This window comes from Vidua macroura, chromosome 16 (assembly GCF_024509145.1).
Source record: "Vidua macroura isolate BioBank_ID:100142 chromosome 16, ASM2450914v1, whole genome shotgun sequence".
In the NCBI taxonomy this organism is placed as follows: Eukaryota; Metazoa; Chordata; class Aves; order Passeriformes; family Viduidae; genus Vidua; species Vidua macroura.
This window is the reverse complement of record NC_071586.1, coordinates 10,687,371-10,708,739: the sequence shown is the minus strand read 5'-3', so window position 1 is coordinate 10,708,739 and position 21,369 is coordinate 10,687,371. Positions and strand designations below refer to the sequence as shown.

Here is a 21,369-nt window from a genome sequence, read left to right as displayed (position 1 = left end):
TTAAAGCAGTTTCAAATCCATACACAGCCTGTGTATAGCTGAGGCCTGTGTGCAATATTTCTGCTATTACAGGTCTCCATGGCCAGCCATATGTGTCCTCTGGCCAGGTGAACACCCTGGCATGAAGAATTTGGACTACCAATTAGCAAGGTTTACAAAAGGGCCTTGAAGTGCTAACAGGATCAGTTGGATGCTGCTGCTGAGAACAGTATCTGGCTTATGTGCTGGCTTGGGGTGTTTTATTATCCATAGCACATAATCCTGCACTTTAAGCTGCTTCTATTTACAACAGTTTTGCTGTCCCCCCGCTACTCTCCAGCTCCCACACATTTGCAGATGCTACTTACTCTGTGTTTCTGCTACTTCTTCACATGCAAATGAGTCTTTCAGGCTTTCTCACTTTTATTTACCCATATGCAGAGCACTACAGCAGGGTGAAAAATTATAAATTAAGAAGAAAAGTACTAAGACTATTGAACTAGACACTGAAAAGGAAAAAAAAATAAAAACTCAGGAATTTGCAGTGTGCCCTAAATCTATTTTATTAACAGTTATTATGGCTATTTGAAACACACTTTTTGTGTTGATTTACAGCAGTGAGTCACCCACAGCACCATGCCAAGGGTGTAATTTGGATTTGTGCTGTGCCCTTCCTCCTAAGCTTTGCCAAACCCTTCCTGTCTCGACCTGCAAGACAGGCTGTGGGTCTGTCCTAAATGCCACACCATTTTTGCATTGTTACTGACCATGGAACTGTGCTGCCTGAACTGGTGACCTCTGGAGGAGCTGGACACGGGTCCTCAGTCCTATACTTGCTGTTTCATCAGATCCATTTCACTGCTGCTTATCTCCTGCCCCTTTGGATGGCCAGCAGCCCTAACACAAAAACCTGTAGAAATGCTGAGGGCTCAAATGAGCTGACAAACTTCAAACAGATCTTGGTGCAAGTGGCTAAATCCCCAAATGCCTCCTCCAAAGCGGCGGCGATCCCCAGAGCTATCTCTGTGTGAGATAAAGACCAGGGGCAGAGAAAGAGCAATTTAGCTCCATGAAATATCCAAAAATAACTCCTCCCAAAGGGTGAGGTGAGGATGGTGCAACTCATCCTCAGGACAAAGCCACATGTGCTGCTCCAGAGAGAAAATAGCCTCAGCCTGTGGTTTACGCCACAAGTCTTGCACAAATCATTTTCCCCTCCCTGAATTTCAGCCTCTGGAGACTAGTTTAAGGATTATAAATTGTAGAGAAACAGAGACAAATTCCCATGGAATGTTTCAGGGTAGCAGTATCTGCATATCCCACTGAAAGCATTGCGGACACATTTTTTTTTTGCTTAGATTTACTAGGACATCTTACCTCAGTGCTCCACCAGTCCCCTGTGTGCCAAGCCCTGCTACTCAGCAGTAAATTACAGACTGTACATTTCATGCCAGCTCTCTGCTTTTCTGCACCGTTGATACATGGTAAACTGTGTGAAATAAGGAACAGAGGAGCTAAAGTGCCTCTCTGATTAAAAGAGAAAGCCACAGGACCGCGCTTCTTGGTATGCAGAAAATTAAAGTGAAGAAGTGGCTTGATTAAAATCAGACACTGAAGATGGTTCTTTTCTAATATACTGTGGTAATGTAAAAAAAAAAAAAAAAACAACAAAAAAAGAAAAGTTAGATGCTGCAATAACTGGCTTTTAAAGAAAAAATAAACACCAGCATGTCTTTGTTCCCAAAGACTAATTAGCAAGATTCTGTGAGTACCTAGAAGGCAGCTAATCAAGCAGGGACAATTCTGTACTGTAAAATGTGTCTGCAGACTCAGGTCTCCCTTCAAACAGTGTTAAGGGGCAGGTACAGGCAGCACCTGTGCCCATTTGTGTTGGTGTAAGACAAGAACAAAAATAGATATTGAGCATCCTGTTATCATCTGCCAAAAACAGCCCAACAAATGAGCTGAGGAAAAATGCGAGGCTGGAAGGCTGTGCAAAAAGTCCCAGACAGAGGTTGTGGTGTTGGCATTTCTGTGAGCTGCAGAGCAAAGTCTTCTTTGTCAGGAGCTGAAGATGCCATGGGGAAGTCAGGAGAGAAGGATTTTGGGGATAATTCACCATGAGTGGTGGATGGCAGCTTCCCAGTGCTGGGAAGTGGGATGGAGCTAAACCCCATGGAGGTGGTGATATCCAGCAAAACAGCCCTGATTTGTTGGAAGGTCTGGTCCCTCCCACCACTGGGACCCACATTGTCCAGTCCTGGCTTAGAGCAGATCCTGCCCTGCTCCAGGAGGGGATAATCCAGGGCAGCTCAGCTTGGGACAGCACACCAGAGCTGCTGCCAGAGAGGGAAGGAGGTTTATCTTCCCTTCCTGGCTGCTGGCACAGTGAAATCTGCTGTCACAGATCCCTGCAGACCTTAATCTGAATGGACAACCTTTGAGCTACCTGGGCTTGCAGACATTGACTCTGGGGTCATTCCATGAACATGTTTGCAGAATTTGAGAACAAATTGCTCCTGAGCTGGATGGGCTTGATCAATATTCCAACCAGCAGTTGCTGAGCTGTGGCAAGAGGAAATGCAGAGCACAGTGGTGGACAGAGATTGGATTTCACTGCTGTCCAGGGCCATCAGTCAGCCTCAATCCTGATCCAGCTCCCCTTGAAGTCACCACAAATTTTCCAATCTGCATAAATGAGATTTGGACCAGAGGCACTGCTGAGTCCTGAAACACAATTGGCACTGAAATACTGAAGAAGTCTGAGCTGATGAACAGGATTAGTTATAAAAGAGAAAAACAGTTCATGCATAATATACCAAAAGTTAAAGAGCTAAAATACTACACAGCATCCTCCACTGTCCTTATTTAGGACCACATTCAGATCTCATGCACTTTAAATATCAAAGGATATAATTCATCCAGTTAACTCCAGATTTATTCCTGATACAAGTACAATCAAATGTGCCTATCAGTCTCATTCAGGTAAACATTTCAGCAGGGATTTCACTGGCAAGGATTTGAATGCCCTTAAAAAGCCCCAAATCTCATAGATGAGGTCCATAGAATATCTGATTACTGATTATTCCTTGCAGCAGCAATGAAAGCACTTCCTCTTCGTGATATAACGAGAGCATTCCTTGCAATTTTAAAATACTTCTATATAAACTGAATGCTGGGATTGCCAGTTTCAACCTCTCCAACCAGTTTATTCAACTTTAGCTCTCCAGTAACCCCCCTGCACAGAAGCAGTGACTGGCACAGTAACACTGCTTAGCCCAGGGACAAACCTCAGTGGCTGGGTTGTACTTTGACCAGTGACCATCAGCTGGGTTTCACACAGCACATTTCAGAGTGCCAAACTGTTAATCCTGCAAGGCTTCTAGCAGAGCAGCTACTGGATGCACATCTCACTTCTCTAGCTGCTCACAGAAAACATTGCAATTTGATTTAATTGCTATGTTGACTTATAACAGTATGTTTATACTGGATGCCTGCCAGCTCACATGTAACAGGTTGGCAAAACGTATTTCCTCAAAACAGCATGAGATGCAGTGCAATAAGGAAAGCAATCTTTCAGCAGCCTCCATCCTGGAGTTCATTTCAACTCCTCTGGCTTGGAAGCAGTGCCACCAGTGCAGAAGGATTACACCACCCTAATTGATATGATAATCAAGCCTGGAGGCTGCACTTCCCAGGTACAACAGCCACAACTCCAGAAAGGGAATAGACCAGTGGGAAATGAAATCCATTAGCAGTTGTTTGTATTACGGGCATTGTTTGGACTATTTAATATCCCTACCAAATGATGCATTATTTGTTGAACAGTCCTAAAAGCAAATCAAAGAGAAATTTGAAGAATGTTGTTAATCCTTTGTCACTATGATATCTAAAAGTCAGTGAAAAGCTGTGCTTTGCCTATTGAAACAAAAATCACAGAATCACATACTCATTTAAATTGGGAAAGACCCCTAGGATCATTGAGTCCAACCACTAACACAGCACTGCCATGCCCAACTCCCAACTCAACAGCCAGCACATGGTGTTGACCACTAAACCACATGCCCAGGTGTCACACCACATCCCTGAGGGACAGTATTAGCTTTTCTATGACCTTGGCTGCTTGATCTCAGCACAGTTAACAGCTGCTGTGTCTTTGAGCCACGACATAGCTACAGGAACATCACAGAACTGAAAGGTGGGTGTGCTTGTTCCAGTAGAGAAGCAGTTTGCCCCAGACTGTGACTACCAGCCAGTTTTGTGGCTGGCACTGGGATGGGTCAGGGCTCTGAAGGAACATGGAGATGCTCCCTTAGGCAGCATTATTTCCACAGCAGCAAGTTTCAGGAGGGACAGTGAGAGTCAGAGTCACAAATAACAGTCAGCAGTGTTTGATCAGTTAATGAATGCTCATGATTCAAGGGGACTGGGTTTCACAACCCCAAAATCCTCTTCTGGCCTGCTATCCCCCTGAGACTAATTGGCTCTACTTTATTAAAGACTTTAACTGCAAACTTCATCTACTGGAAGAAACAGTCATGTGGCTCTTTCTAATCCTGTACTGTGACTTGTAAAATCAGAAGACAAGAAAGAAGATGTTAAAAATATCAAGTAAAATCTAAAGTTGGAACAGAACTGGCTTTTATGTGTTCAGTCAAAACTGAGTTCACTAGATACAGTAGTATTTCTTTGAATGGAACAAATAAGCCTCAAAGATTTTATAATGAATACCCCTTGCACACATTTGTACAATGCAGTCTATAAAATGGGAATGAGAAATGTCGTTCCTAAACACAGACCACAGGACATTTTTCTCACAACTCCAATAACAAGGTATAATTTTCTATCTGATCCTATTTGGCTTTTCCACAAGGAACTGTAAAAACCTCTCTCAAAATCCTGGCACCAGTGTGTGCAATAGGAATCCTAATGCTGGCTCTGCTGGAGCAGAATTTCCCTCTTCAAGAATAAAGCCTTGAGAGGAAAAAAATAGCACATTGGTTTTGTGGCTGAGCCAGCTATTTAACTCCACGAGCCAGCAGAAACAAAGGGGAACCAAATAAAACTACAAAGCTACAAATGCTCCTTTTGGACAAGTGAGCCAAAACTCTTTTGACATTTATGGCTCTACCCATCTCTACCTGATAAGTCATACAGAAAGCTGCAACTGCAGATATCAGCAATCATGTAAATAAATTTTATTATGTGGTATGTACAGTACTAGTACAGTTAGATACACTTATCATGGGAGGAGGGGAAGTTGCTATTATTTTGCTGTCCCATATGGTAATAATTTTGTATGATTGAACTGTTATGAGCTAAATAAAACTACACATTAACTGTAAGATACATTGCAAATACATTAAATCTTCCCTGGAGTTTTAGCAAATACGTGCTTTTTCTATCATGCATTTGGAATTATTATTACTGGGCCATAGGATTTATAAATAGATTTGGCTTCTTCTGCAATACTTTATGGGCAATTATTTCAGAAATGAAGATGCAGAGCCATGGATAAATAAAATAATTGCAGCTGATCAGGCTTTATTTACTGCTATCGCATTTCCCTGACTGCTACACTTCTCTCATTTGCTCCACTAGCCGGAGTCAATGACCAGATGAAGAGCTGTCAGTTAATGTCAAACACAGAGCACAAAAGATGCCAAAGGCTGATTCTCATTTCCCCATTTCCAAATTCTGCCTGTGCTTTTCTGGAGCTGGCTTCCTCCCTGGATAAATTCAGTGTGGAATTGGGAGGTCGGGAAAGGGCAGGGCCAGTCAGAGGAGTTCTGCAGTGTGTTCAGCAGTATTCCACGGAGCACATTTTGCTGTGGCTGCCCTGTAGAAGTCACTGCCAAAGGTCTGGAGAGCTCCCCTGCCATGAGCAGATGCCCAGCTGTGCCAGGGAAGGGCTGGCATGGTCTCTGCTATCTGCTGCAATCCCACTCAAACAGGTATTAATTCAGCTAGGAAGACACTGAGTACAACTTTTTGTGGCAAAAAACAGCTTTCCAGGCAATTCCAGTGAATCAAATCCAAGCAGAGCCTGGGACTGGCCTCATGTCTACAGAATACTCTCCATGTACCTCACACCATGCAGCTTGCAGTATTTGAGATCTCAGACAGGATGGGAAACTCTGGATTATCAATATTCCTTGGGATCAGGCTTGAAATCCTACACTCAGCCCTATCTAATAGTCATGTTACCTGGGGCTCGTGAAGGAGGTTGCTTGTCTGAAGAGGCTTATCAAGTCATGAGGGAAAAAAAGCGTAATTTCTGCTGCTTTGAAAAGCCACGGAGCTGATAACACAGAAACAAGTGAAACACGTAGGATGCATCAGATGGAGACAACCTGAGTACCCACCAATGGTTTCCTTCAATGAGCTCATCTCAGAAATAGCCACCAGGATGACATTTTATGGCTCTAGATTACTTAGAAAAAAATTGTCTGCCAGCCCTGATGAGCAGAAATGTCTCTGAGCTACCTACAGCCTCCTGTCCTGGGAAGGAACATCCAGCTTTGTGAGGCCTGGATAAAAAGGGTACCCTATAGAAAAGGGGAAGCACAAGAAACATCATGGAAGTTGTCAAGGGCATTAAAAAGATCCTATAAACATAAATCTAATAGATTTAAAGCCTGTTTTTTTTTTTATTTTATGTATTTTTTAAGATTTCATTCTAGTCTGCTTATTTCTGTATACAGAAATGATGCTGCAAACCTCTCCAAGAAGTTCATCAACCACAGTCCATAAAGTGGAGAAAGAGGCCAGTGGGACCAGATGCCAAAGGAGCTAGGAAGATTTATGCTAGCTGAGCATCTGGCTCCTTGTTCCCTGTTATCAGAGTGAAGACAAATGTTTGCAAACACCCTTATTCCAAATCTCTAATGTGTTCGGCCACAGTCAGCACAATTGCAGCAGTGCTGCTCCTGGAAGGTGTGCTGCCTGGAAAAGCAGCTGCTGAATGCTTCTTCCAGGGGTTTATGCAGTGCAAAGAGCAGTGAGAAAAGAGGGTGTTGCTGCCCCTCAAATCAAGCCAAGGGAATGATTAAGACATCATCATTTTCTGTTATTGTTCTAGTGGGTGGTAGCAATTGCTTCCACATAGGAACATGGCTACCCCTCTATTGTCATCCATCACCTTGCTGAGGCTGTGCATTGTTCAGTATTTTGATTTGACCTCATTAGCACTCCCAGAATTACAATGTCATACCAATGATAAAGGCTGAGATTATCTGCAGCTGAGGAGATGCAGAAGGAGCACATCACACACTGTGTGAAAAGCCAGCAGTGCAACCTCGACTCTGCCAAATGCTCAAAAGCAGCCTGGATCCCCTGGCTCTTGATTTTGCATGTGGGACAAGACATGATTAGGAATTGTGCCTGTATGCATGAAACCTGCAGATACAGAGGATGGGCTCATGCACTGGTGATCTAAACCCCCAGGGAGAGCACAGGGACAGGAAGGGCAGGTGCTGGAGCAGATGCTCTCTGGTACCACCTTCCCTCTGAGTTGCCAGTATTATCTGTGCTTTTTCCAGCCTCTCCCAGGCAGCCAGCAATCCACTAGAAACGTGGAGAGATTTGTGTGCAATTTGGGAGATGACACAGAGGTATTTGGCCTTTGCAGAAATGCCTTGTGCTCTCTGGAAGTTCATAGGATTTTCTTGTGATTCCCAGGATAGAGGCACATAGGGAGGGTTCCTGCTCAAACTTGGGTTGAAGGAAGGTCAGACCAATTTTTTTACTTTTCTGGCAGTCAAATAAAATCAAGTCAAATCTGTACTTGTCTGAAGTTAATCTACAGCAAAATCTGTCATGGAACAGGGAATCTCTCAGTCTCCAACCAGCAGTTCCCCCTTGAGCTGTGCTCCCCACTACAGCTCTAACACAGTGCCAACACATATTCCAAACCTCCCATTCTCAGCTACCTTAGTCTTCTATGTACCATCTTAGAGGAGAGAAACTGAACTTTTCTATAGTGGGAACAAAATAAGGAAATTAATTTATGATTCCAGTGGTACCCTTGACACAGATACTGAATAGCTCCATTAAACATTTTGCAGCCCTGAGTGTCTTTTACTAACCCTCTACAACGAGCACAGAATCACTTTCCTTCTTACAACACAAACATACAGGCCAGGATTCAGGAGTCTGTTTTGTGTCTGAATAACTTCTCTCATCTCAATGGGATCCAGGCAGGCACAAATCAAGGCTGTATAATCTTAGTCCTTCCCTTTCTCTCCAGAGTCATTACCATCCAGTACCACTCTTGGATAAACTCATTTTCACAGACTCAGCATAGACCCAGTGAAATGACTAATACAACTCTTTAATACAAACAACAATAAATCAACTGATTAAACTCTAATTTATCAGACAAATACTCTTTAGCTCTTCCCAAAGCTGTTCTGAATCATCTCTCTTGTCTGGCCACGTTCCAGAGGAGCACTGACACTAGATAAAGCTCAGACCTGTGCAATAACTTTACATAAGATAGAAATGCTGAAAACACCCTGTACTTATGATGGGAGATTTCACAGGGATCAGAGTGAATAACATTCCTGAGAAGACTGTAATGTCTCTGAAGCCTCCTCAGCATCTCTTCCAAAGACCAGTCTAGCAGCACAAGGGATCAACAGACCCTGAAGCTCCAGGCTCAGCAGCAAGGCTCAGGGACCAGACACATTAACCTTGGGAGATTCTACAGCAAAATTTAACAGCTGAGAAAATGGCTACTCCACCACAATTCCACTTTAAATTACAGACTTTTTTTACTTACTTCATTGGTTTAAACAGTGCTTGTCCATAGTTCTGGAATGTCATGATCAGCTTCAGCTGGGTGCCTCCTGATTTCATTGCTGTGGGGGAAAAACACAAAACAGCTTTAAAATGAGACATGTGGATCTACGGACACTCAGCTTCCTTGAAAGCAAATCATATCTGTTTTTGTCTGTATCAGTTCAGCACTGTGGTATCAGAGTGATCAGGGTCATCCCAACTGGGCAACAGATTATCCAGCAGAGTACAGGGAAGGGCTTTGAGTGCTGACCAGGACTAACCGTGGATTGTATTTCCTGACACTTTTTTGCCTTTTTCTGACCACCATGGGCTCCATAAGCACCCCAGATGAACAGTAGCTAGAGGAGCAGACCACTGGAGTCTTGTTTTCCCCACCTCTTGCTTTTGGAGTCCCTTTTAACGAGGGACTCACACTGGGAAAGGAGATGGGGTGCTTTCAAAGGCAGCTGCAGCTGGGATGTACAGCTCAGTGCACAGCAGACAGCTCCTTAATTAAAAGTATGAGCAGATACTGTAGCAATCACTGATCTCTGCTGTGATTTTAATAACTGTTCCTGAGCAGTAGAGATATGTAAATTCACCTCCTCTGTGCACAATGGATATGTAGCCAAGCCCAGCCATTACCTTACAGGGATCCCAAGGTGGTTCATACATGAGAGCAGAGCTGTGCAGAGCAGCCTGGCCTGGCTTGGAGGGCACAAGGGGACAGTGAAGGTGACAAGGACAGTGACTTTGCTCATCTCCCAGCTGGGAGCTAATGGGAATTTGATATTCATTCATACCATTCTGAAAAACTTGGACAATGTCACAGTAACAGCCAGATTACAGTGTTTTTAAAGTTAGGATTTTTAAAAAATATATATAAGAATTCATAAAAATGCATTTTTCTTGATGATAAGGCCACTTAAAAAAGATAAACATACACTTCAGAAAACAACTGCTTTTCTGCTGTCTCAGTCACAAGCTTCCTAATAAATGAAATTACCTATAGCCTGACTCCTAAATGCACCTCTGTGCTGGGAAGGCCAGCAGGGCTGTGTGGATGAGCCAGTCTTTTAAAGATGCTTTCTAGGAATTGTCAGATAATCAATCCCTTTCTTTGCAGCTCTAACAAAAGTCATGTCAACTGGAGATCTACATAAATGTCAAGTTATCTTGCTCTGTAAATTCTGGCTGAGAGTTGCCCTTGTTCCACCTATACAGCTTGTACATGTTTTTTCTCTAATCAATGCCATTAGCTGCACATCTTTTTAATTACTCATCTCTGTGCCTTATCACTGATAGGTCATCAGCTCTCTTTCAGCACTTGTAACCTATATTTCTGCAACAAAATGCTATGCAAATCTGGTCAGTGTAATTACATTTCTCCTAGAGTAAAATCCCTCCTGTCCTGCTGTTTTGCTGATCCCAGCCTTCTCTTGCCTTTCCACTTTATCCCAAAGGAACAAATAAATAATTAGAAATTAAAGAGCATTAAGCAATTTGCACTGACCAGGTAAAGCAGAAGCAGAGGGCTTTCCTGGATTAAACTCCCTCCCCTGTGCAGGACGGGTCAGTTGATCTGCACCTGAGGGCAGGAGGAGCACAAGGCTTTTTCATGCCCAGCTCAGAGCCTGAGGACAATGAGAAGCAGAAACTTTCCAGTCCAAACCTGGCCTGTGGTGCCCTGGGGCCATCTGTGCACTCTGGAAGCAGCCCTGGTTAGTGTGGGCAGCTGGAGCTGCCCTTGCCCCACGCCCAGAGGGACACACACAGGGCATTGCCCACCACCCCTGCTCAGCCACCACCACAGGCCTGGCATTTCAAAGAATCACAGAATGGTCTGGGTTGGAAGGGACCTTAAAGATCCACCCGTCTAACACCCCTGCCATTACAGCAATGCAAAGAAGGAACAAAAGGAAGTTTCAGCACACCCTTCTCTAGGCACAGAGCTTCAGATACTAAGAGGACTGGTTTCTCAGCTAATTAAAGCCACTCGACAGATAATGATTTTGTTAGCAGCCAAACTCAACAGCGAGGATGTCATCACCAAGCAGGGAAATGTATGAAGAAGATTAACAATGCAGAATAATTCTTCCATGAGACACAAAAGCCTGGTTTCCTGTCAGAAGGAACTGAGCTGAAGTAAGACAAAAGCACCTCCCTTGTCTTTTTAGATCCATCTTACTGCATTGCCTTCATTGGTTGCACCAGTAGCCTCACCCCCAGACAAGTTTTGCTGGCTCCTCCACTGCTGCTGGGAGCAAGCTTTGGAACTCTGAAACCAGAGGGGGACACTGGTGGGAGTTGTGTCCCATTGTGCTTTAGGGGAGGGCAGGGTGGAACCCACATGGAGCATGGCAAACCCCATGCCAGAGCTCCTCCTTGGCTTCCTCCTGTTACCCACGTGCAGCTGTTCCCACTTTGTCTGCTCTTCCAGTGGCACAGATGCGCTGGCCAGGCTGGGGGTGAGGCAAGGCCACCCTTGCACAGCCAGGCTGGAGAGAGCCTGGCATTGTAATCCCTGCAGAGGGGGAAACACCTAAGCTTGGACTGTTCCTTTGAGCTCGACAAGACCCTTGCTGTACCTGCAAACTAAGCAGCCTTGGAGCAGTCCAAATTATGGGGGTGGCAATGCCAGAGAAGAGCAGATCTCACCTGGAGATGATCCACTCCAGGTCAGATCACTTCCCCTGTCCTAACTTAGCATCACATCAGCACACTGCCTCCCCTCTCTATTTCTGAGCTGTGCTCCTCCCTTTCCTGCCCAGCCTCAGTTAAACATATCCCTCTGGCCACTGTGGCCTGTCATCTTCCAGGGGTTTGTCCCAAACAAACATCATTTGCTCATCTGGAGACATCCTCGTGCCTTTATCTGCTGCCCACAGGCCCATTCCTGAAGAATGCACAACACCCAGGAGCAGCACATCCCATTTTCCAGGGAGTAGAGGATGCTGCACCACTGCAATCTGTCCCATCTGTGATCAGCAGGTTTGGGGATTTTTACAAAATCCTTGCAGCACAAGGCTGTGCTGACTCCAAAGGAACCACTAGTCACACTCTAAATTCACCTTTTATTTTTTTGAAGTATTTTAATATACTGTAACACCATAGGTCACAAACAGCTCTGTAAAGGCTTTATAAACCTGCTAGCTCACAGCAGGTACTTCAAATCAAGTCTCACACAGCTCCTGGATGTACTGGCACACTGCTAAAAACAAATCCCAATGCCATCATTACTTTTCATCTCCAGGCAATTCAAAGCCTCTCTTTTCCCTCCAAAGCAGAAGGAAATGGAAAGCAGCATTAACCTTTCCTGTTAACCCAGTGTAAGGGCTCTAGGGTGTGATCAGAAATCTTCCTAACTTCAGGAGGCTTTGCAAAAAATTCCCTGAGATATCTTTTTGCTTGAATGTTTGGGATTAGAGCCTTGTCCAAAGATTAGTGAAATTGGTGGGATTCCTTCTGTTTTCTCTGACAGACTTTGGATCAAGCCTGCAAAAATCCCCACTCCATTTACACCCCTGAGCCTGCTGCCATGGCCACCTGCCATGTCTGACTCCCCCACCTTGTCACCTCACCAACACAAGTCCTGGATTCCCTCCCTGAGCCACAGACCCCATCCAATACAAAAGGTGTCCCAGCTATCACCTCTCAGGCATTTTTCAAGCTGTATGCTACAGGGGTCCTGGCAGTCTGGTACTGACAATGCTGCCCAGAGAGGTTTGACCCAAAGGGATTTGGAATTCCAACTGCTCTGGCTTTCCAGCTCCTCTGCCTTGCTCCATGACAGCCCTGAGCCTACCAGCCTGTCTAAACCATATGGTTTGCTGAGGGAGAGAGAGAGTCCCAACAGGATCTCTGAACTTTTCCTGATTCTTTTGGTCAGCATCCAACAAAGATTTTAAAATGTATTTAATTATGCAGAGTTAATGCCTGAGAGGTGAGATGCAGTCACATTCTGGGATGCAGTTAACATCTGAAACAGAGGATGCTCAGATCCATTTTGGATTCCTATTTATAGATCAAGCTTAAATCTAACATAAACATGATTGGCTTTAACAAGTAATGCTCTTCCCCAGGCTGGAGACATGGCCCTGTACAAGCTGTAAAGAACATACTTAAAAATAAATTCAAGCCTTCATCATCTCGTAGTTTCTCCTTGTTCAGCCAATTCTGCTAACTTGTTTTTAAAGGACTTTTAGTCAAGAAAGTAAAAGATTTCTGCAGGGGAAGAGATCTGTGAAATTATTCTAAGGCTTTGCTGTACATTTTAAGTCCCCTCCTTTCATCTGGAATTGTACATTAAATCAATCTGTTGACTCTTGGCAGATTCATTGTTTCCTTACGCAGTAAATCAAAGATGCTACATTTCATTGTTTTCCACAAGTTCTCAAAAGCACTTCTTCCTTTCCTTTGGATGAAATGTTCACAATCTTCTTTAGAGCCAGAATTTATGTTCAATATTTAGAGTCTTGTCTTTCCCTTTTCTCTATTCTTTCCATGCCTTGAAGCAGAGTCCACCTCAGGTAATTGCAGCTTTTATTCCCAGTGTGAGTAATCTCACACACTTGCTTTCTAATTACTGCCTGTACAAACTGAAGGCATCACAGATTCACAAATTACCTCAGTCAGGTAGTCAGTTCTCTTTACAGCCAGAGAACTTAAAAATCAAAAAATAAATCCCAGCTCCTCAGAGGAACTGCAAAATCTATTCTTCTTCTCCATCTCCTCTGGACAGCAAGCCCAAGCCCACAGTGCCCCTCCAATGCACCATGCCAGAGCTGGTGCTAAACTGCTGATAGTGCTGTCACAATTATGCACAGACATCTTGTAAATATGCAAGAAAATAGCTAACTATGGTTATTTATGCATGCAATAAGCAGCTATGAAAGGCAAAGGAAATGTGCAATTGCCTGTGCATGTGCTTCTGAAAGCCAGGCTTCAGTGCTCAGTGGAAAAACAATTCTCTCTAGGCTCCTATTTATGGCAAGAGGAAATTTTCAGTGAGTTAAGTCAAATTAAGAGCTATCCCTTTATGCTGAACAAAATGAATAGGAAATACGTGTATATATAGATGCAGGGCACAGAAGCATCCTGAGCCCGAGCCTGGGTAACCCTGTCCTTTCCCAGGCCAGCTCTAGGTGTCACTGTGGGAGCTGGATGGGATGCTCCTTCCCATCCATGGATTTGTTCCATTTAAACTTTAACATCGAGAAAATGTCACCTTGGTGCTCCCTGCTCTTGGGAGTTGCTTCTGTCACCGTTTTCATTTTAAAATACCTCTGCACATGACAGAGTCGTGTGAGTGGTTCTAGCAGATGTGGGGGATCAGTCTGGTCCCCACTCTCGCCCATAAATAATGCAGGGTGCAGAGAAATCACAGTCTGGCCAAGAATGCTGCTTTGCTGCAGTTTGGATCTAATTACTGTAGGTATCAGGCAAATAATCTAATTCTATTAGAGCCAAAGTAAATCTGAACACTGGGAAGAAACTGGATAAAGCCATATCCCATTTCACCTAATGCATGTAACCCTGTGTATTTAATTGTCCTGCTTGCTAAAAGGAGCCTGAAGACCAGACATTATCAAGGTTTCAATTTATTTTATACTCCTAACTTGACATCTTTCCAGCTGCCTTAAAAAGAAGAAGAAAAAAAAAAAAAACAACCCAGTAAAAATTGATCATAAGGAAAAAAAACACCAAGGCTAATTAGAAGATAAGCAGGAATATGCAAAGAATGTAACAGCCCTATAAATGTCCTTTGGTCAAATATATTACCCTTTATTAATCAGCTTACATGCTTTTGAATCCCTCTGCTGCTCTGCAGTAAAGCTGAAAACTGGCAGGAATTACTTTAAAACATGTATTTTTAAACATCCAAGGAATTTGCAACATAAAATAAGGGAAGTTGCATTGTGTAAAAAATAATTTTAAAAAGTGTATTAGCAATATACTCTTTCTTTCTTTGCAAGCTGAAAAAGCTCCTGAATCCCCACAGGGTCAAGCAGTGTATGCTAATACCAAATTTCAGATCCTGCCATCTCTATATTAGCAAAAGTCCCCTTCAATTTCCATATACTTGATTTTAGACTGGGATTTATGTGTAGGAATCATTCCCTGTCAGCTCCCATAGCAGCCAACAATACCAAATACACCTCATGGTTTAATTTATGGAAATTATCCTGATTGATTGCTAGAAACCATGGCTCTGTGTTTTTGTTAGAGGCATAAGAGGCCCTACCATGCTCTTAAGAGCCTTGTTCAAACATTAACAGAGGCAATCCCAAAGGGAATCGCTAATAGCAACCATAAATCTTCCTCTCTGGTCCCATGGCCCTTTCCCCCCATTGATCAGAAAGCTCCATCAAAATCAGAATTAATGGAAACCCCATGATACATCTGTATGACACATTAGGTGAAATCATGGCCCCAGGGAAGTAAGTGGCAAAAACTTCCACTGACATCACCAGGGTCAGGATTTCACTCCCATTTTTTATGATAATAATTCTTTGCTGCTAGGCCAGCTGAAGCAGAGAGAGGTGAGACCACATGCCCAGAAGCACAAGTGAACACCAAGCCCAGAAGATCAAGTGAAGAGGAAGCACTAAACTATTTTTTGTTTGTACCTCCCTTTTTTTTCCCACCAGCTTCTATGTCCCTAATCCACCTCAGCCATCCCCCTGCTCTGCAGAAAGGACAGACTTCATGGCTCGAGCACTGCTGAGTTTGCTGCAGACACCCTCCTCCTGCACAGACAGTGCAGCTGAGCTCTGGACTGCTGGGGAGGTGAGTAAAGATCAATACTCAGCAGCCCTGTGGTACAAACTGCAACAGCCACTGCACTTTGTGCAAACCTCAAGAGATGGCTCGGTTGGGCAACACCTCTGCCCCTCTGGGGACAGCCTGGCCACTGCCTGGCCACTGCTGCTCTCTGTGGGGACAGGGATGGGCACAGACTGCATCGGTCCCTCCTCAGTGGATGTGCCCAAGGAGCAATGTTCACACATGTGTTACAAAGTGCTGGCTCAATCCCCATTTGCACGTGCCACTAACATTCCAAAAATTGGTGGGTATTGAGGGGTGAGTTCAGGAAAGGTGAGGGCTGTGTCTGGGGGAAAATCACCCAGGCTGTGTCCATACAGTGCCCTTGTCACCCTCCAGTGCAGACCAGAGGAGCATGGGCAGTCTGCTGCTACCTGCAGTGTCACCTCTGAGCTGGGGAAGGGAAAACACATGGCTTGATGAGCAAACACGACCCCCTTAATGAATCACCTCAATCCAGACTTTTGGGGTCAGAAAACCCATCTCATGTTAATAATCAAACCCATGTTTGTCCTCTTTCCTGAGCTCCAAGTCCACTGGACCCTTGAATCCAACATCCCAGGTGTGGGATGGCACCTGGGTACCACAAACTGCTTTATTCAAAGTGCTGCTCCAGCAGAGCAGTGCACTAAGCACAGCCAACACACAGCAAGATTCACTGGGCTGAAGGTCTCCTGTGGCATCCAGCATTTTACACCTACTCCATCCCAACCAGCTAAATCAGCCCACTCCTGATGACCAAGGACCTCCTTTATTCCTGCACAGCAGCCGCTGTGATCCACACAATGGAAAATGTAAATCTTAGGGCTGCTTGAGCTATTCTTGCCCAGACCATTTCCTGCTGAAGCCAGGGGAATTTTTGCCTTGCAGGGTTAAAGACCTGCTGACCTCATCCCACAGTGCCAACACACCATCAGCACTTTCACAGAGCTCCTGCTATTTCATCCCTCTGAAAGGGACCTTGCAACTGTGGTCAGCACAAGTAACTCAATTTTCTGCCTGGTGGATGGAAACCACTGCCTGTGCTGCAACTCCCTACCTCTGGAAACCACGGGGTGTGCACTTGTTTAGTATCCCAGGGCTTTCATCTAAGGTTGTGACACTTCCTTCCCTGTGCAGCTACGCAGCTAAATTCAAGAAGACACACGTTGCCATTATAAAACCCTGGAGAAAAGCCTCAAACGGTGTCACCTTGTTTAACCAGAGCCAAAGGCTGACATGGGCACATCCCTGTTGAGGATTTACAGGCCGAGCAAACAGAGCTGAGCTCTGCTCCTGAGCTCTGCTCAGCAGGAGGCTGGCTTGCCTGGAGCTGCCTGCCATGCCTGGGGAAGCTGCAGCTCCTGCAGCCGCAGAGCCCGCGGTGCCGGATGCTCCCGCAGCCACCGCAGCAAGGCTGCAGAGCAGCCTCTCCTCCCTCGGCAAGGCAGGGCTTCCAGGCACAGTCTTTTAAATAATAATCAGCCAGTGATACAAATCTAGCTCGTGCAAGATGCTGTCTGCTTTCTGCCATCCCTTTTTTTTTTGTCAGCGTATTTATTTTAAATAACTGAAGAGGGCACTTTCAGCCTGATTGTGACTAAAGGATCTCTGACATGAATGGGGTTTGCCTTGCTGGCAGATTTGGCAATTATTCAGGTAATACAGAGCTGGCAATATCTCTTTATGTTTAGCAGGGAAAATGAGCAGGGAAGTCGGAAAGAAAAGTTGCAGGGATGCTGGAGAGAAGCCATGCAAAATATTAATACTCAAACAGCAGTGAGATCCTGAACAAAGAGCAAATAATGATAAAAAAAAATAACATATATCCAAACATACCAACACTGGTTATCTTTTGGGAGACAAGATCTTGTAGTAAAGCCTCAATTGCAGGATTATGTCTGGAATACAGCTCGTACCGATTAATGCCAATGTGGAATTTTAACCAGTTTGGGTAGGAGTCTACGGAGGTTTCTCCAGTTGGCAAAAATTCTTCGTGATGATCTTCATTTTGCCTACCACCAAAAACAAAAAACAATATAACAAAAACCCAAAGTTGAGGAGAAAGAAATAATGTTACAGTTTGTAGCACACATCAAGAAACAGGGCTTCAAAATGTGACAACTTGGAAAGGCAAAGCGCTACAGAAGGGAGAGAGGTCCCAGGCTCCTCCCTGCACCAGGAGCCTTCTCTCACTTGGGGCCAGGGGAGAGATGGATTCCCCACTTCCCCCATCCTGCCTGACTTATCACCCATGAAAGTCAGGAGCAAAACTCAGAGAGGCATCACTGAGCGTTGGCAGAGGCCCTTCTATAGCAGAAACACAGAGCTCAAGTTTTACCTTGTGTTTAGGTCCCATTATGTTGCACACAGCTTCTACAGGTCTGACTCAAATTACAGCATCATCCTGAACCTTTAACAGGGACATGGGGCAGGAAACCAAGAGTGCAGCAGAACCTGAGCTGTGGTGCCTCCTACAATGCACCCACTCCCTCCTCCTTCTTAAAGAGGGAGAATGAGAGAAACTGCACCACTCTGAACTGGCTGTTAAAGAGGAATTGGCTGGTCATGCCCCTTCCCAAGCAGTAGGAACCTACTACAGCAAAGAATTAATTAAAATGATCACTACCTTCTGAATTTCACTTTAGTTCTGTGAACCTTGGCTGCAGCCACTAAGGAAAATATGTACAGCAGGCAGCTGCATTGTGGATATCAGTGTTGATTTCACTCTTCGCCTACTGAACAGACTAACCCATATTTTTGATCCAGAATTCTCTGAGTTTACAGTCATCTCCAGATGTTCAGGCATTTGTGACTTTTTTTTTCTTTTCTTTTTCTTTCAGAGAACCCAAAACTTTCCAGGTTATTTCCCTTCACAGTCAGCTAGGATTATTAGCTGGAATGGGCCTGGACAATTCACAAGCTCATAGGGCGGAAATCAGAATTATTTATCCTCTCTTTCTAAAGGTTTAGATCATGCTGGCTGCTCTGCAGCTTGACAGAGCTTTTGCACGGTACAATGCAGCTGTTTAAACATTACAATGTCAGTGTGTTTGGAAGAGGGTGCTGTTGTATTAGACAACCCTTTTGATTTTTCAGTCATTGAATTTCTCAGCATTTCTTAGGAGCCAACAGGGCATACGATTCACAGAGGCAACTGACTGCTTTGAAGGCTGGAGAGCAGCGGAGGTGCAGGGCACTGGGAATTAATTGAGGATGAAAAATGTAGCACAGATCAGATCCTGAAAGCGGAAATACCTGCCAGGATGAATGCCTTTGTGGCATCAGAGCCTGCTTTTGAAAAAAGTTAATGTATTACTGTCTGGCCTCACTGCTCAGCCCCTTCACCTCTGGGTGAGAGACTGGGAAGGTGCTGGAGAGGAAGGCTCGCTGTGAGCTCACCCTCTTCCTCACACCGTTCTTCTGGCAGCATCTTCCTCGGCTGCAGCTGGAGATGGGGCAGACCGACCTCTTGGCCTCAGCGCTCCAGCCTTCCCGTGCTCCCGTGTTTATTCTGTATTTCAGGGCATTTATTTTCCGAAGGAACGCGGCCGGGCGAGCCGGTTGCTCTTTTTCCCGGTGACCCCGAAACGCTCCGTTCAACCCTCTGCCCGCTTCCACCCTAAAGCCACGACACCCTGAAGCCCGCGTTCCCCCTCCGAAGGGCAGCGACCCGGGGGACACGCCACGTCCGCACCCCGCCCGCCCGGCCCCGCGTCCCCCCCTCCCCCGTCCCACTCACCACTCGGGCTGCTCGGCCGCCCGCGGGTTGAACCTGATGTCGCTGTTGACATTGAAGAGGAGGTCGCCGTCGGCCAGCGGGGGCAGGGCGGCGCGGTACAGCGGGTGCTGGAAGAGCGCGGCCAGCGGGGCGGCGTTGCCGGCGGGGGGCGGCGGGCGCGGCGCCCCGGGGCCGATCAAGCGCCGCGCCCTCCCCGCCGCCGCCGCCGCGCCCCCGCCGCCCGCGCCGCCGCCGCCGCCGCCCGCCGCCCGCTCCGCCGCCTCCCGCGACTGCGACGAGAGGTTGGAGGCCGGCTCGGCGCTGAAGTCCTGCAGGATCCGCAGCGTGTGCTTGCTGGGCCAGCGCGGCGCGGCGGCGCGGGGCGGCGCGGCGGCGGGCGGCGGGCAGGAGCAGCCCGGGCGGCCCTCGGGGCCCCGGCGCTCCAGGCGCGGCAGCAGGTCGATCATGATGTGCATGGTGCAGGCGACGAGGAACACCATCAGGATCAGCACCCGGAACTTGCGGACCAGGAGCATTTTCATGGCCGGGGCGGCTGATGAATTACCGGGGGAGGGGGAGGGAGGGGAGGCGGCGGACAGAGCCCGGGCGGGCGCGGGGCTGCCGGGCCCCCCCCGGGGCTCCGGCGTGCTCCTCTCGGGTCGGGAAGCGAGCGATCAAGTCAATAAAGTTACCTCCATAGGCGCCGGGAAATAAACAGCCTAAACCCGATAGGTCCTCATGTCTCAGTATCATCAAGAACTTGGGAGGGGGAGGGAAAAAAAAAATAAAAGGGAAAAAATTAAAAAAAAAAAAATTTAAAAAAAAAAAAAAAGCTCCGGACCGAGCCTTTAAAATCAACAGGAAAACAATGCCAGCGGCATGGTAATATAGAAAGCCATCTGTTCACGATTTCTCCCTCTTTTTATTACAGGGATCACAACAAACAGGGAAAACTGGCTCTTGGAGAGAAACCGGCATCAGACAGAGGCGCTGATTAAATAAAATTAAAAAAAAATATATGGGGAGGAGGAGGGGGGAAAGAAAATATTAAGAAAACCTGTGTGGAAAGGCGACAGAAGAAAAAAAATCATCCATAATATTTGGCTGTGCTGGAAACGCTGACTCCTTTCCCTTGGATTTGAGCAGTGATGCAGCAGAAGCGCTCCCCGCTCGCTCTTGCTCCCTCTCTTCTCTCAGACTCTTTAAGAACATTGGCTGGAAAATCATTTTCTTAGAGCGGTTCCAGTTTCTTCATCCATCACGTCCAGTGCTTGGGAGAGATTAGTAAGTTCAACTGAGATCGAGTCTCGGTGGCTGCTGTATCCGAGCTGGGCTTGTGCTTTGGCTTGGGTTGCTTTTTTTTGGCTGCAAAACTGTCTGATGGCACAACTGCAACATAAAGGTTAAATATGGCACAGAAAAAAAAAAAAAAAAAAAAAAAAGAGGGGGGAGAAGGAAGGATTAGAGGAAAGAAACTAATATAAATCAGTAGAGGTTCTTTTTAGCGAAGAGGTCTTTGATCTCTGCTGGGTCTTACAGATCTTTCTTTTAAAGAGAGAGAAAATGGAAGAGAGAAGGGGTGAGAGAAGGAAAAGGGGGGAGAGATCTTTGGCAGGTGCAGAGTGAAAACCTCTTTCAGCTACACTGAATTCTGGAGACTGGTTAGACTAGTAGCTCTGCAGCTCCAGCTTTCAGTGGGTGTGTTAAATATTATGAGCGAGCCATGATTCCTGCCTTCCTCACGTCATAGTTAGGAGATTGGCTAAATAAACGCTACAGTGATAGTAACAGGAAAACCTCAACCAAAAGAGGGTTTTTTTCCCTCCTCTCCTCCCTCCTTCCCACCCCCCCCCCCCCTTTTCATTCTACTGCAGCTCCAACTGGGGCAAGGAGAGGGCGTCTGTTCCACAAAGGTTTGGGAAAAAAAATATAAAGGGAAAAAAAAAAAAAAAAAAGAGAAGCGGTAGAGGAGAGAGGAGTCTGCGCTGACAGCGTTGCGAAGCAGCAGCGCGGTTGTGCCCGGGCTGGGATCGGCGCTTCTGCTCCGTCCCCGCCCGGGCTGGCGAGTGGCGCATTGCCCGCTG

At 45.9% G+C, this 21,369-nt stretch overlaps 1 protein-coding gene across 3 annotated transcripts in view; it reads right to left on the bottom strand.

Moving 5' to 3' along the window:
* FAM20C (FAM20C golgi associated secretory pathway kinase) overlaps positions 1-20,934 on the bottom strand; it is a 57,239-nt gene extending 36,305 nt beyond the window's left edge. For 2 of the 3 annotated variants that reach the window (XM_053992408.1, XM_053992410.1), the window contains exons 1-3: positions 19,307-20,934; positions 17,404-17,579; positions 8,762-8,840 (exon numbers count right to left, since the gene is read on the bottom strand). In XM_053992408.1, the coding sequence (XP_053848383.1) occupies positions 8,762-8,840; positions 17,404-17,579; positions 19,307-19,827 (776 nt within the window). In that variant the 5' untranslated portion in view covers positions 19,828-20,934. The remainder of the gene's footprint in view (positions 1-8,761; positions 8,841-17,403; positions 17,580-19,306) is intronic. The other variant, XM_053992409.1, reaches the window with a different exon arrangement.
* Between the last annotated feature and the right edge of the window lie 435 nt (positions 20,935-21,369).